This window comes from Mauremys reevesii, linkage group 1 (assembly GCF_016161935.1).
Source record: "Mauremys reevesii isolate NIE-2019 linkage group 1, ASM1616193v1, whole genome shotgun sequence".
NCBI lineage: Eukaryota > Metazoa > Chordata > Testudines > Geoemydidae > Mauremys > Mauremys reevesii.
In genome coordinates, this window is record NC_052623.1 from 276,430,286 (window position 1) to 276,445,579 (window position 15,294).

Here is a 15,294-nt window from a genome sequence, read left to right on the forward strand (position 1 = left end):
ATCTATGGGTTTAAAGAACCAAAGCCCCTGTGCATTCCAGGGGCACAAAAGAGGAACCCCTGCCCTGACTGAGAGTTTGCAAGTTTTGTTCCCTTCAATAGGTATTGCTGTGGAAAGAGAGATGGTCATAAATTTGCAGATTTTTTACTTGTTACATTTAATACATTTCCAAAGCCAAATTAAAATTTCCTGGCCAGACTGTGTAATAAGTTAGCTAAAAGTTAAAGGCCCTTTTTAGTGGCTTCCATAAGCCAATCAGTTTGCATCTGTCTCCAGCAGCCATCCCCTGAGAGCATCTTTCTTTGGATACTGTGATAGTCAATGGCATTAAAAACTCTAGCAGAGATTTCTATCTTGCCACCCACCACAACACGTAACTTTGAAAGGAAGAACTTTGTACCCTGAAGATTTGCCTCAATAAACTTATTGCTTCCAGTGACCAGCTATTGAGTCACAGCAGCAGTTTGACAGCTGACCCCCTCCAAAACCAGCTAAATGAGTTTTATTCAGTCCCTCTTTTCACTAGTTTTAGAGCAGAGGAAAGAACATAATTTATCAAACAGAAGGAAAAAAACTAATATAGTGAAGCACCTATCAGGTATTTCAGTGTTTTAAAATAATTTATGAAAATGTAGGTACCTCAAAGTAGCAAAGAAATTATATTGTGCCTATTTTTAAAACGGATTGAAGCTTTCCTAATATGTCAGCCAGAAGCTTACCTCACTTCTCTTAATCAGCATAAGTTCAGATCCTAATATGTATAGTATTTACACCACTCGTACTTCTAAACTGAAACTCTTGAGCAATTCACATCGTACACTCGTACCGCTTACTTTTAGAAGTTGCTTCCAATATCTGTTGTTCACACATCTGGATCTATAAGCCTCAACTGCAGCCCTGTAGTGTCCTAAGTGAACTGCACAGAACATCCAATCGAGTCACATGAACACACTAATGCTATTGCCTGTGCGCTCACCAACAGAGAGATGCAAACTTCAGAGGCTTTAAAAAAACAAACAAACAAACAACACAGGAGGTAATTGCTCTGTATTCTAGAGCTACAGGCCTATGGAAAGTTATCTATACTAATTGATCATCCGTTCTTTCCACAAATGTTCTGTTAAAAAACCACCACACACTAGGCATTTTCTAATCCTATGTTAAAAACATGTCAGCTCCTCCAGGGATCGATTGTTAAACCAAAAACAGATTTCCTCCTACTTCCCTAATCTTTCTTCTTACCCTTCGGAATGAGGTATGTGAACATGAGCAAACACTCATAGTAATTTTGAGTTTCATTCTTTTCTTCATAAACTGTTCTAACTCTGACATGCCTGGGAAAAGAAAATTACCTGTAATGCGCTCTTTCTCAAGGTAGTAGTTCCATACTCTTGCATCCCTACTCCCGATGCATAACAATATTCAGAATGCTTCACACAGCTAAAGTCTGAGCCAGTAAACCTCCCTAAACCAGCAGGTTTTCAAGCATACAAACATTTAATAAACTGAGTCTAATAGGGAAGAATATGGATCTGCTATAATTACTACCAATTATAAATACAACAAGAATTACAGATAAGTAATCTCCATTTTTAAAAGCGTAGTATAAGTGAACTGCACAGAACATTCAATCGAGTCACATGAACACACTCTTGTCTATTAGAATGCTCCAGAAATACCTATACAAACAATTGTGTAAGATGAAAAAAAATTGCCTGTTCCCCTACAGATACATTATAGTGAAGTAGAATAGCTTTGTTAATAGGAGTAAACTACTTCCAAAGAGTATATAATATTTACATATGCAGGTGTGTATTATAAAATATTAGTATATACTATATAGGTGATATAGCTCTCAAACAGCTGGGAACTATAAATTTGGTTTGCCTCATTTTGAACCAATTTAAACATCACGGGTTCAAAATTTCAATCTGAGCTCCTACACTACTATTGAGTTTATGTTCATCTATGAAGAAACCGGAAAACTTTGAAGAGAAAAAAATAGATACATAGACATACTGTGGGAGAAAGAGCACAAAAGAGAAAAAGACAGAATAAAAGCCTCAATATATACTGCAGGGGTCGGCAACCTTTCAGAAGTGGTGTGCCGAGTCTTCATTATTCACTCTAATTTAAGGTTTCGTGTGCCAGTAATACATTTTAACAAGGTCTCTTTCTATAAGTCTATAATATATAACTAAACTATTGTTGTATGTAAAGTAAATAAGGTTTTTAAAATGTTTAAGAAGTTCATTTAAAATTAAATTAAAATGCAGAGCCCCCTGGATCGGTGTGAGTGCCACTGAAAATCAGCTCGCGTGCCATAGATTGCCTACCCGATATAGTGTATACAAGGAATCCATTTGTGACAGCCTAGCTTGTGAGATGGAGCTCTCTCTAGTACAGAGCATAAGCTTTTCAGCTAGAAAAAAAAGTAAGTCTTCAATTGCTCTTGGAGCAGGACCACATACACTGGGTTGAAGTTACAGGGAAACAAGATTAACAAGCTAAATAGTTTTGTAACCACCACCACTCCAAAAAATAAATCTTTTGAAAGCATCACAAGACACTGAGATTCTCCCATCTGTTACACACACAAAGGCTTTTAAAAAAACAAAACTCCAAACAACTCATTCAACAAGACACAACCCACAAATATAATATAGAAATCAGGAGCAATGAGCTACGGTCAACCAGGAAATACATTTTATAACACCAATAGCCAAACTTGGTTTATATACCAATGCAGAGTATATATGTAAAAATGGTTTGTAAGTTTATGCAGAGAACACTATGTGCTGGCTCTAAAAAATTCTTGGATGGAAATGGAGCTGAGGTGCCTCTGATCACGAGCCCTCAAATTATTCAAGACTATTAGGAAAAAAACATGGAAATATGTAACAGTCACTATGAGTTAGCAGTCTAGTTAGACAGTTGGAGAATTTTTTTCAAAGAATCTTATCTTTGGGTAAGTTTGCCCTATATAACTGGGATTCAGGCAATAAGGGAAACTGTTTATTGCCTCTCATCTTGGGCTACATCTGGGAAGTCCAGTTATTCCCCTGCTAGGAGTGGGGCATTGAAACTGCATTGAGAGAGCGAGTTAACAGAGCCTCAAAAAGGGAGAGCTACACATTGAGCAACAGAAGCTGAAGTACTGTGTAGAAGCCTTGTATTGACAGAGCCATTAAGGAAACAAGCATCCAGGCAGGGAAATTCTGCAGTGAGAGTGTTATTGGACGCAGCTCTGGATTGAGAAACTTGGAACTCTCAAAAGGAGATACGGGGCAAGACCCTCACACTGCTCAGACCCCCTTCCGAAGCATAAAAGGGCCAGACTGGTGGCACGGGGCTCTGAAAGCTCCATATCCTCCTAGGGGAGAATTCTCCCCAATGCCTACCCTGGGATGACAGCCATGAGGCTGCTTCCCAAGGCCTCCCTTCCCCAAGCCCTAGTGTAGGGATGTGTAAGAGATCAGGGGCATGGCACGGGAAGGGAAGGAGCTGAAATGACCCCATCTGGCATAGCCTGCATCTTGCTTCTGGCTTTCTTATCCTGGCTCCCTCCCTAAAGCCTGCTGGAGAACCAGCTGCTACAAATGCCTCAGAAGAAGTGGAACTGAGGGAACAATCACCCCAACAATCAAATGCAGCCCTGTGACACGGCTGAGAATTAGACCAACACATTATTAAACTGAACCGTTAGTCTAATCATTTGAAATAAAATTTGGAATTTCCCTCAGGAAAACTCTGTAGTGTGTGTGGGGGGTGGGGGGGTGAGGGTGTCTGCCTGAACCACCTACTTCTATGGAGGCAGCTAAAACTGGAGGGAACTTCAGGAGGCAGGGCAGTCCCCTGCTATCTGTGACTGATAGGATTCATTGAGCCTCCAAATTGCACACAGGTTGAAGTTCAATAGATTTGGGGTCCTTAGCACAAAGAAGAAATTAGAAGCAGTAATCAGTCTTATTAAAATGAATGTGTGATATAGAACATCAGATTAGAAGGGACAAAACAATGAGAAATGAAATTAAAGTGATAGTGCAAGTTAAGGCAATGTAAGGTTTCTTGAAAACACTGGTATTAGTGGGTTTTGTCTAGCCTTCCTCCTTAGTAGGGAAACTCAAGAAAGCAAAGATTTGTGAAAAGTGTTAAGGGAAGCATTTAAAGATAATGAAGTGACAGAAAACCTCTGCAGCAACTTAGATAAGGAAAGTGGTTTCTGAAAAGAATATTTAAAATATAGCATCATCCAGAGACTGAGGATGATGATGTTATTGATTTTAGCTGACGATAAGGAGACTAGATAACAAAACTGGAGATGTTCATTAATTGGTTTATTAGTTTTTGGAGGGAGAAATATTTCTATTTGATCTGACACTACAAGAGATAATGGGAGTACTAATGCTGTCTAGATAAGTTGCTTCTGGCTAAATTTTGTTCCTTTTGTGTTAATTGGAATATAGCTAAGCATCAAGGAAAAACTACTGAATTTGCTGACCAAGCTGTAGTCCCCCCCCCCCCCCAATATGTTGCTATAAAACTATGTCTTAACTGTGTTATTGCTTTTCATTAAAAGAAATTGCTGGTATATTTGGCCCCTATTTCATTTTTTTTTTAGCAATATGATTTTAATGTGAAGCAGCATGTAGATGTGAGCTGTGAAAGGAGAATGAGAGAACATAACATCTTCTATGTGTCTCCTCTGTTCAGAAACTTGAGCAATGTTATTAACTCTTCTCTCATCAGCTATATTTGCAAGGCTACCGATTGCCAGCTGTTGGAATTACTGTCAACAGAGGGTGCCACCATGACACAAATTCAACCATAAGTTCCTTTATTAAATCCAAAGGCCAAATGGTATTTACATAAATTGCTCTAACTATGCCTAAAAGCCTAAATAATTACTACATCTGATCAGTAAAAGACACTCAGACATTTAATTAAGATACTCACAAAAGTACCTTAGCTCAGGGGTACTCTCATCCACGTTGGCTGGCTCCAACTTGGTTTAATGACCTCTTCAAGAGTTCACCATTTATACCTTTCCATGTACAGCAATGCCACTGCCAATTGCTGACTTCTGCAAAAACAACAGTTTTGGGCAATTTGGGATTGGACTTTCTCTTAGGCCAGGAACAGAGAAAAATATGACTGGGCTTCTTTCCTCAATATAGCATTGGTATGTTAGGGGTCAATAAAAGTTTAACACATCACACAACTGTAGTCTGTTAGAACAGGTTTGGACAATTAGCGGCTTCTTTTATCAGTTACATTTTGAACTCAGCATATTTACAGCTTATCTTGCCAGTTATATTTTTTTCTTTAAGGCCTTCTCACAACTGCTATAGATCTTTAACTACAAAAGACATATTTCCCTTCATTCCTACACCAATGCCTTATGTTTGCCCATATGAACTACTGCTTTGACTCCACCTTTACAGATAACCTCAATCATATAACCTTCTATTCTTGCCTTACAACTTCCTACGCATACTTTTCCAAGACTTAGCTGTCCAGGTTGCAACATGTGCAGAATGCTACAGCCTTGCCTTCATGCACAAAACAGTGTATCCACATCATCTCCTCCCTCAAATGCCTACACTGGCTCCCTATTCATTTTAGGACCCAGTTTAAAATTTAAATCCTCCAGGGATTCACTCCCATCTCTCACAGACTTTGTATAGCTCTACTTTGTTCCTCGCTTTCTCCACTAATATAGCACCAGGCTTTTTCCTGTGCCCCCACCCCATGATCTCACTGCTTTTAGTGTGAGTGCCTTTCTGTCGTAGCTCATGTGACACATCCTTCCTGTAGCTCATTACCTAATTGGCTGGCTGCTTTCAAATACATTTGAAATGCTGGCTGACTTTCTGTGCTATGCCTTTATGAGGAACAGCATGGAAGGAGAATTAAAGCCACCTTTGGGATTCTGGGCTGCTAGTATGGTCCCAAGTGTAAATTAGAGCTGCAAAGGGCTGCTGTAATTTATAGCCGCTGTCTATGGGCTGCTCTGTAGCCTGGAGCAGCCAAGAATCTCCTTTGCTGCTCAGTGCTCCAGCTTCCACTTGCTGCAGCATGGCTTGTGAGGGGCCAGCACAGGGGTGCAGTGGAATACAGGTCAGAATCCCACCCCTTACCTTTTTATATTCCTTCAACCTTTGTTATTTAATGCTGGCTTTATTACTTAACTTGCAAATCATTATCATGTGCAGTTTGAAATTTCATTATATTTTATGTATTTAGATTGGTAACACACATGGAGAGATTATTTATTTGTCTCTGCTTCTCTTTTGTGCATGCTGCTCGTGAAAAAGATAAAATTTCAGCAAACTTTGCATTTTTTTCATCCTTGAACCCCCTGCCCCCATGAAGTATAAAGTGAAGAGCTCCAAGATTTACTCCCAAATTAGGCTGAAGCAGCCTGGATTGTTTTTTAATGCTTTCCATATACATATTCAATATACAAAAAACCCACACACACTTCTCTTACATTTATTTTTAATTACTTTTTTTTACGTCTGACTGTATAACTTCATTACATTACCCGTATTCAATATTGCTTTAATACAGTCTAATTGCAGAAGATTATAGATGAAGAAATGAAAAAGTTTGGTTGTCATAGAAAAACACCGATATTTTAAAATTTATTCTGAAATACAAGATGAACAATTACTGAAATTGAGAATTGATAAAGACACTTTAACATGTTAAACATCCAAATACTGACATTAAAAAGGTTTTTGCAATTAATTGCAAGATACGGAAATCACAGTTATTACTGCCTGAGCAAGTTAACTAACAGTCAGAATCAACCTACTAGAACAAGGCTTACTTTGATTAGAAATAGTTTGTTATTTAATTAGTCACAAAATCTAAGTTAAGAAAAAAGGCAGCTCGTGTAGAATATCTCAGACACAGTATACCTTTTACAGGTACAAAAAATATGTTAAAAAAATCACATACTTTGGGGGCAAAAAAGATTCCTCTGCAGAGGATCCCCTGTAAACAAAGCTGACCAGGATAGCACACGTTATCATCTTCATGGCACAAACTGGAGTGAAAACTAAACTTAAACAAAAGGAAAAATTCTGTATTTTTAGTCACACCAGAGACACCAGTATTTCTGAACAAAAGCCTTTTGACCCAGTTCCATTCTCAGTTTAGCTGGCTATCATATCTTTCCTCCGACTAGAAAACGAGTACATAATCTCCACCAATGCAATTACAATGCCCTTTGAGTGTGTGCCTAAAGGGAGCTGCAGCAAATTATCTTCTCCCTATGTAAGCCAAACTCACTACCCTTCTATATAATGCACCTCATCTCCATAAGTCTGGAAAGCATGATGGTTCGATACAGTAGTACAAAGCAGGGCTGCTGTACCAGTGGGAGAGCTACTTGATTCTTCTCTAAAATATTTTTATATTCCTCAAATAATACCAAGTTTGTACTGAAAAATGACATTCTAATGAAGTCATTAATTCTTTCCATTCAGTATTCATTAAAACAATGTCACACATGCATAGTAAAAGATCATAATTTTTGGTATTTTACAGTCACATTCATGACCTGAAAACATTTGCCACCAGACTTCTACAAACTATGATTTCCATGTATTATACTCCTATTATGTCGTCTGCTAACAATTATCTCACCCTCTCTGAATAAAACTTAATATAATTTTACCAACAGTGTAATAAGGTGCATACTTAGTATGCAAATCAAAATTTAAAGACAAATCATTAACAATAATAATGCTGATCAAAAACAAGATTAAATGCATGCTCATTTGCAAAAATTTACATAAATATTATACATACAAACATTTAATAAATGCAATACTGAAAAACACTTCACAGTTTAATGAATGTCAAATAGATTAGTGGAATTTTGTTTCCATCTCAAAACTCTGTGTATCAGTTGCATGAGTTTTACTATCCACCGTGCTCAATGGATTTATTCCAGCATCCGTAGCACATAAAGAATACCAAGATTATCAATGGTCACATATACTTTGAAACTAGGGGACACATATATTGACTTGAGGTTTGTTCCATTTGTGTAGAACGTTTGTAAGGATTCGCCAGTAGTTACATTCCACCACTATAAAAAGAGAAACATTTTAAATTAGTAGGAACAGAATTAGAATATAAGAAGTTATAAAAATAAGTTTAGCATGGTAGGCCTAGTTGCCTGTCAAGTTTTCTTCCTTCATTCTGCATTTGAGGAAAGAGTCAACAATCTTAAATAAAACAAGGGGTTCAGAGAGGGACAAAAATTGTTAGAAGCCTAAAAGGTGTTCAAATGAGAACATACTGAAGAGATTGGGGCTGTTTTATTTACAGGAGACACATGATAAAGACATATATAAAATAATAAATGGAAGAAAGAAGATTAAGTCAGATACCCCTGTTACCCCTCTCTTTGTACAGGAGCAAATGAAACTGAGAAATAACATTCAAAACTGAGGAGATATATTTTTATACAACGTAATTACTGTGAAAAGAGATCATTAAGGCCACAAGCTTAGTTGGAGTCACAAAAGGATTAAACATTTAAAAAGATAATGAGATCATTATCCATTACATTAGCAGAATAGAAAATTTGTTAAAAAAATATATAAATTCAAGTTTTCCAGGGCATAAATTAACCACAAAATACTAGGAATCAAGAAGAACTTTCCCATGGGAAGTTTACTCCATAATTATCCACAAACAAGTTTCTTGCATTAGCCAGTGTCAGAGACAGAACACTGGATTACGTGGATTAAGGGTCTGGTCCAACATGGCAATTCTTAAGGTGCAGTTCTATGTTTACTTTAAAATAATTTTTTTCCACTCCCTCCCCTGCCCTTGCCCTCCAACATCTGCTGCCAATCCTAATATGTAGCTGATTCTGGAATTCTTAGCAAAGACAAAAGGCCCAATGTAATTTTCATTAAATGACTTGGATAATGGAGTAGGAGAGCATGCTTATAAAATGTGCAGATACCACCAAGCTGGGAGGGGTTGCAAGCACTTTGGAGGACAGGTTTAAAATTCAAAATGACCTTCACAGATTGGAGAATTGGCCTGAATTCAAGATAATAAAATTCAATAAAGACAAGTGCAAAGTAATTCACTTAGGAAGGAACAATCAAATGCACAACTACAAAATGGGGAATAACTGTTTAGGTGGCAGTACTGCAGAAAAGGATCTGGGAGGTTACTGTGAACTACAAATTGAAACTGAGTCATCAATGATGCAGCTGCAAAAAAGCAAATATGATTCTGGGGTGTATTAACAGGAATGTTGTATGTAAGACACAGGAGGTAATTGTCCAGCTCTACTCGACACTCGTGAGGCCCCAACTAGAGTACTGGATCCAATTCTGGGCACCACAATTTAGGAAAGATGCTCTCTTCTACACTCTTTCCAATTTGTCCACAACAAAAATGATAAAAGGTCTAGAAAACCTGACCTATGAAGAAAGGTTAAAATAAACTGGGCATGTTTAGTCTTGAGAAAAGAAGACTGATAAGAGTCTTCCAATATATTAAGGGCTGTTATAAAGAGGATGGTGATCAGCTGTTCTCCATGTCCACTGAAGGCAGGACAAAGTAGTAATGGGCTTAATCTGCAGCAAAGTAGATTTTAGATTAGATATTAGGAAAAACTTTCTAACTATAAGGGTACTTAAGCTCTGGAGTTGGTTTCCAAGGGAGGTTGTGGAGTCCCCATCATTGGAAGCTTTTAAAAACAAGTTGGACAAAACATCTGTCAGGAATAGTTTTGGTTCACTTGACCCTGCCACAGTGCAGGGGGCTGGACTTGACTTCTCAAGGTCCCTTCTAGGCCTACAGTTCTATGATATCCCGTCATTTTCCACACATGAAACTCGTACTAAAGTCTTTTAAAGTTGTGTGTAAAAAACAGATAATAGGATACAGCTCAATGAATCTAACCACAATAGTTACTGTAAATCTCTAATGGATTAAACAAACGTAGCCACTAGAAGTTTCTCCACCAATGATAAATTTCAATTTCCTGTTTTAACTTACATCCTTTCAGAGGATCTTTACAGTACGTTTTCCAGAGTACAGTGCCACATTATTATTATTATAGCCTGTAGGAGACCTAGTTAGAGACCAGGACCACACACCATCACCAACTCCTTTTAAACTCTTATGTATTTATGAAGAAAAAGTGAACAACCCAGTATTTGATGTTCAAATCTTACAAAATAAGGGTCCACTCCTGCAAAGTTCAGAGCACACAACTCTTTCTGAAGTTTACGTTTTGGAGGTACTGAACACCCAAGATTGAGGAGATCTGAGGGTATTCAGCAATGATCATGCCCTTAATATAAGAACATTTGTTAGCAGGGGTATTTTGCTAACATCAGTTTCTACTCTTAATCATAGTTCTGGTCACTGAAGATCTGTCACATCTTCTTGGGTTGTTTTTATTTTCATCTTCTAAGTAAAAAGAAACTCTATGGATTAGCCTATTAAGTAGTTCTGTTACCAAGACATTTGTTTTACCATGCTAGATACAACGTAAGAGAGATTTAGAAATGCTCATGAATCCATTGATCAGCATAACTGATTATTCAATTCCATTTTCTCTGGCATTGCAAATACAGTGGTTTATAGATGATAACTGGTTCAACATTTAAGATTCAACATTTAAGGAAAGCTTGCCACCAATGCTATATTCAAATAACTCAGAAGACACAACTGATTTTACTCAATTTTTTTTTTAAACCTTTGGACAGAAACCAAGCATGAAAAAAATGTCATCCCCAAAAGAAATTTGAGAAAGTTGTAAGCAATCGGAAATGGGGGCTTGGGAGGGAAACAGTTTTTAAAACTAAAATATCAAATATGACCAGGACACCGAGGGTGTCACCTTCCAATCCTGTACTTTAAGTTAAAACAGTATTTTGTGGGGCTTACCTTAAGATATCCTCCACATGACACAAGCATATTACTCTCAGGAGAAAAACAGAGGTCTGTTACCCAGCCACCATGTGTTGATTCTCCTTCATCTACAGTAACGGGGGAGCAGAGATGAAGTAATTCACCTCTTGAGACATCCCAAATCTAAGAGAGACATAATTAATTATACAATCTATTAATGGCATTAAATAAAAAGGAGTATTGGCTGTAAGGATGACAGGATTTATTTTTTTCTCATTTTAGTACTAGAGAAATCCAACCTTTACTTCAAACGTTAGATTTGGTTGCAAAGTGAGAGGGCAAATCAGATAATAACTCTTAATCTTGTACCTTTATGGTATATGGAGAGTTTATTTCACAACTGACTCATGGGAGACTATTTACTAAAGAATGCCAGCCATCTATAGACCATAATCATCATCACTAGACCACCATAAAAACACCACAAAGTCAACATGACAAATATATTTTCTGCTTCCAAGGAGTGAGGAATGGGCATAAAGCCACCTTACATTACATTTTCTACTTTTTTTGTGCAAAACAAACTTTAAACAAAACACTCACAAAGAACCCCTAAAAAGAGAATCCTTTCCTATCAATCCGTATGTATATTTGTAAGCCATAAGTCCTCAAAATGGATGATCAGAGTCCCACCACACAAGAAACATCGATGATAAAAAAAAAAAAGTGCAAAAACAGAGGTGCACATGCACATCTATTCTGAATGCTCTTTTCTGGTATTTTTGTAGTCTTTACCCTCTATTCAGTCTAATCTTTTAGATATTTTTCTAAAGCAATTTAACAGCCTATAGTTTCTAGATGACTTTCAGCTCAGTTGTGCCTCAACTACAAAAAAATGCTGCCACCTTGATGGCAAAGGAGCCACTATTTATTCCTGAAGGGCAACATTCCCTAAATAACATAGGGAAATTAGATAGACAGAATATAATTACCCAAATCATATCTGGCAAGTACACTGGGCTAAGCACCCCTAGAGCAGTTTTGACTCAATGTATTATTACTAAAATGTCTCCAAATGTACCCTTATTTCTCCATTGTCATCTCCAGTGGCCAAGAATTTGTTATCGAAGGAGAAAGTGCAGCACCGCACGCAGCCTTTGTGACCATGAAGCTCATGAAGAACAGATGAACTTTCAAAGCTCCATATCTAAAAATGAAATGTTTAAGAAAAAATTAAAGATAAATTGTACTTCATGGAAAATGTACACAATTTTATCTGTCCACTCCAACCAGAAACACGTGTTAACATAGGGATTAAAAATACTCAAAGTACATAAATCCCAGATTAATTAAATCTGAGAGGCACATATTTATTAGGTAGTATTTGAAAAATTGTGCACAGTTTTTTTTTAAATTAGTATTACACATTTTAAGCTCCGGACTTGTTAGACAGAAAGTTCATGAAGTTATTAAGGAAAAGGAACTTCATGAATCAATACAAAGATATTTTATAAGATCAAAAAATACACTGAAACACACACTGTAGTGTAATACAATGGAACATGCACTAAGCAGCCCACTCACAGGGCTGACAAAAAGTAATCTCAAAGGAGGTTGTCTTTTAATAAAGATGTCTATACATTTTCTTTGAAACTTGAAGGGAACCTTAAATGATCTATTTATTTGTAAAATAATACTTAAAAATAAGTTCCATTTCTCAAAATATTTAGAAATTTTGAAATGTGGCTTTCTTCTGAACAGGAATAAAACTGGAAAATTTTGACACTCTCTGGAAGGAAAATTCTGAAAAGTAATGATTTTGAATCATTAAGAACATTTAGTTTAGACAATATAATATAAAAATATATTATACACAATTTTTAAAAATTCTGAACAAAAAGTCATTTTAAAATGACAAATCAAAACATTTTGACATGTTAGAACTTGTTTTTTGGGTTTTCTTCCAAAACAAAATTGGAGCAAAATAGACTTGATTTCACAAAGTGTCTTGATTTTGAAAGAACTGCATAGTCTGATGTAATTCAAATATTTTTATAAAAATTGTATTTCAAGTGCTGCACAAAATAATTTTAATGTCTAAAATCAAACTTGCAGACAATTAGGATCTGATTGCTAGTTAACATTTGGACATACAAGGGGCAAAATACAAAGTAGACCAACAATTTTCAAAAACAGAAGCCTAAACCGAGATTCACATCAGGAACATACCTGATTTGATGTCAATGAGGGTTGCTAGGTGTTCAGTACTTTTGAAAATGTGAGATACACCTAAATACTTAATTTTTTTTTTTTTAAATCTTGTCTTGTAAATTGTTTGTAGTTAGTTGCTTAATGCTTTAGTTAAAAAAAGAAAACCCTAAAGCAATACACATAGCTATGCAAAATACTGGGCATGGACGGTGTACCTTTTGAGAACTAAAGTCAACAGTTCTCCTTAAGAGTGTGTTTAGTCCATAAGAATGACCATACTGGGTCAGACCAATGGTCTATCTAGCTCAGTATTCTGTCTCTGACAGAGGTCAGTGCCCAATGCTGTGGGGCAATTTCAAGTGATTCATCTCATCATCTGGGAGGCAGTGACCATGAGATGGTCGAGTTCAGGATCCTGACACAAGGAAGAAAGGAGAGCAGTAGAACAGAGACCCTGGACTTCAGAAAAGCAGACTTCGACTCCCTCAGGGAACTGATGGGCAAGGTCCCCTGGGAGAATAACATGACGGGGAAAGGAGTCGAGGAAAGCTGGCTGTATTTTAAAGAATCCTTATTGAGGTTGCAGGAACAAACCATCCCGATGTGTAGGAAGAAAAGTAAATATGGCAGGTGACCAGCTTGGCTTAACAGTGAAATCCTTGCTCGTCTTAAACACAAAAAAACAGCTTACAATAAGTGGAAGATTGGACAAATAACCAGGGAGGAGTATAAAAGTATTGCTCAGGCATGAAGGAGTGAAATTAGGAAGGCCAAATCACACTTGGAGTTGCAGCTAGCCGGAGATGTTAGGAGTAACAAGAAGGGTTTCTTCAGGTATGTTAGCAACAAGAAGAAAGTCAAGGAAAGTGAGGGCCCCTTGCTGAATGAGGGAGAGAACCTAGTGAGAGAGGATGTGGAGAAAGCTAGTGTACTCAATGCTTTTTTTGCCTCTGTCTTCACAGACAAGGTCAGCTCCCAGACAGCTGCACTCTGCAGCACGGTATGGGGAGGAGGTGACCAGCTCTCTGTGGAGAAAGAAGTAGTTCGGAACTATTTAGAAAAGCTGGACGAGCACAAGTCCATGGGACCGGATGCACTGCATCCGAGGGTGCTAAAGGAGTTGGCCGATGAGATTGCAGAGCCATTGGCCATTATCTTTGAAAAATCATGGCGATCGGGGGAGGTCCCGGATGACTGGAAAAAAGCTAATGTAGTGCCCATCTTTAAAAAAGGGAAGAAGGAAGATCCAGGGAACTACAGGCCAGTCAGTCTCACCTCAGTCCCTGGAAAAATCATGGAACAGGTCCTCAAGGAATCAATTCTGAACCACTTACAGGAGGGGAAAGTGATCAGGAAGGAGTCAGCATGGATTCACCAAGGGCAAGTCATGCCTGACTAACCTAATTGCCTTCTATGATGAGATAACCGGCTCTGTGGATGGGGGAAAGCAGTGGATGTGCTATTTCTGGACTTTAGCAAAGCTTTTGATACAGTCTCCCACAGTATTCTTGCCAGCAAGTTAAAGAAGTCTGGGCTGGATGAATGGACGGTAAGGTGGATAGAAAACTGGCTAGATGGTCAGGCTCAACGGGTAGTGATCAATGGTTCCATGTCTAGTTGGCAGCCGGTATCAAGTGGAGTGCCCCAAGGGTCGGTGCTGGGGCTGGTTTTGTTCAATATCTTCATTAACGATCTGGAGGATGGTGTGGACTGCACCCTTAGCAAGTTTGCAGATGACACTAAACTGGGAGGAGTGGTTGATACGCTGGGGGGGTAGGGATAGGATACAGAGGAACCTAGACAAATTAGAGGATTGGGCCAAAAGAAATCTGATGAGGTTCAACAAGGACAAGTGCAGAGTCCTGCACTTAGGACGGAAGAATCCCATGCACTGCTACAGACTAGGGACCGAATGGCTGGGCAGCAGTTCTGCAGAAAAGGACCTAGGGGTTACGGTGGACAAAAAGCTGAATATGAGTCAACAGTGTGCCCTTGTTGCCAAGAAGGCTAATGGCATTTTGGGTTGTATAAGTAGGGGCATTTCCAGCAGATGGAGGGATGTGATCATTCCCCTCTATTCAGCACTGGTGAGGCCTCATCTGGAGTACTGTGTCCAGTTTTGGGCCCCACACTACAAGAAGGATGTGGATAAATTGGAGAGAGTCCAGCGGAGGGCAACAA

The 15,294-nt window shown here is 38.1% G+C and overlaps 1 protein-coding gene across 2 annotated transcripts in view; it reads right to left on the minus strand.

Moving 5' to 3' along the window:
• Positions 1 to 6,485: 6,485 nt before the first annotated feature.
• The window catches only part of APAF1 (apoptotic peptidase activating factor 1), an 85,974-nt gene continuing 77,165 nt past the window's right edge, over positions 6,486 to 15,294 (minus strand). For both annotated transcript variants that reach the window (XM_039494958.1, XM_039494950.1), the window contains 3 exons: positions 11,984 to 12,109; positions 10,939 to 11,085; positions 6,486 to 8,104 (listed from right to left, as the gene is read on the minus strand). In XM_039494958.1, coding sequence (XP_039350892.1) covers positions 7,958 to 8,104; positions 10,939 to 11,085; positions 11,984 to 12,109 — 420 coding nt within the window. In that variant the 3' untranslated portion in view covers positions 6,486 to 7,957. The remainder of the gene's footprint in view (positions 8,105 to 10,938; positions 11,086 to 11,983; positions 12,110 to 15,294) is intronic.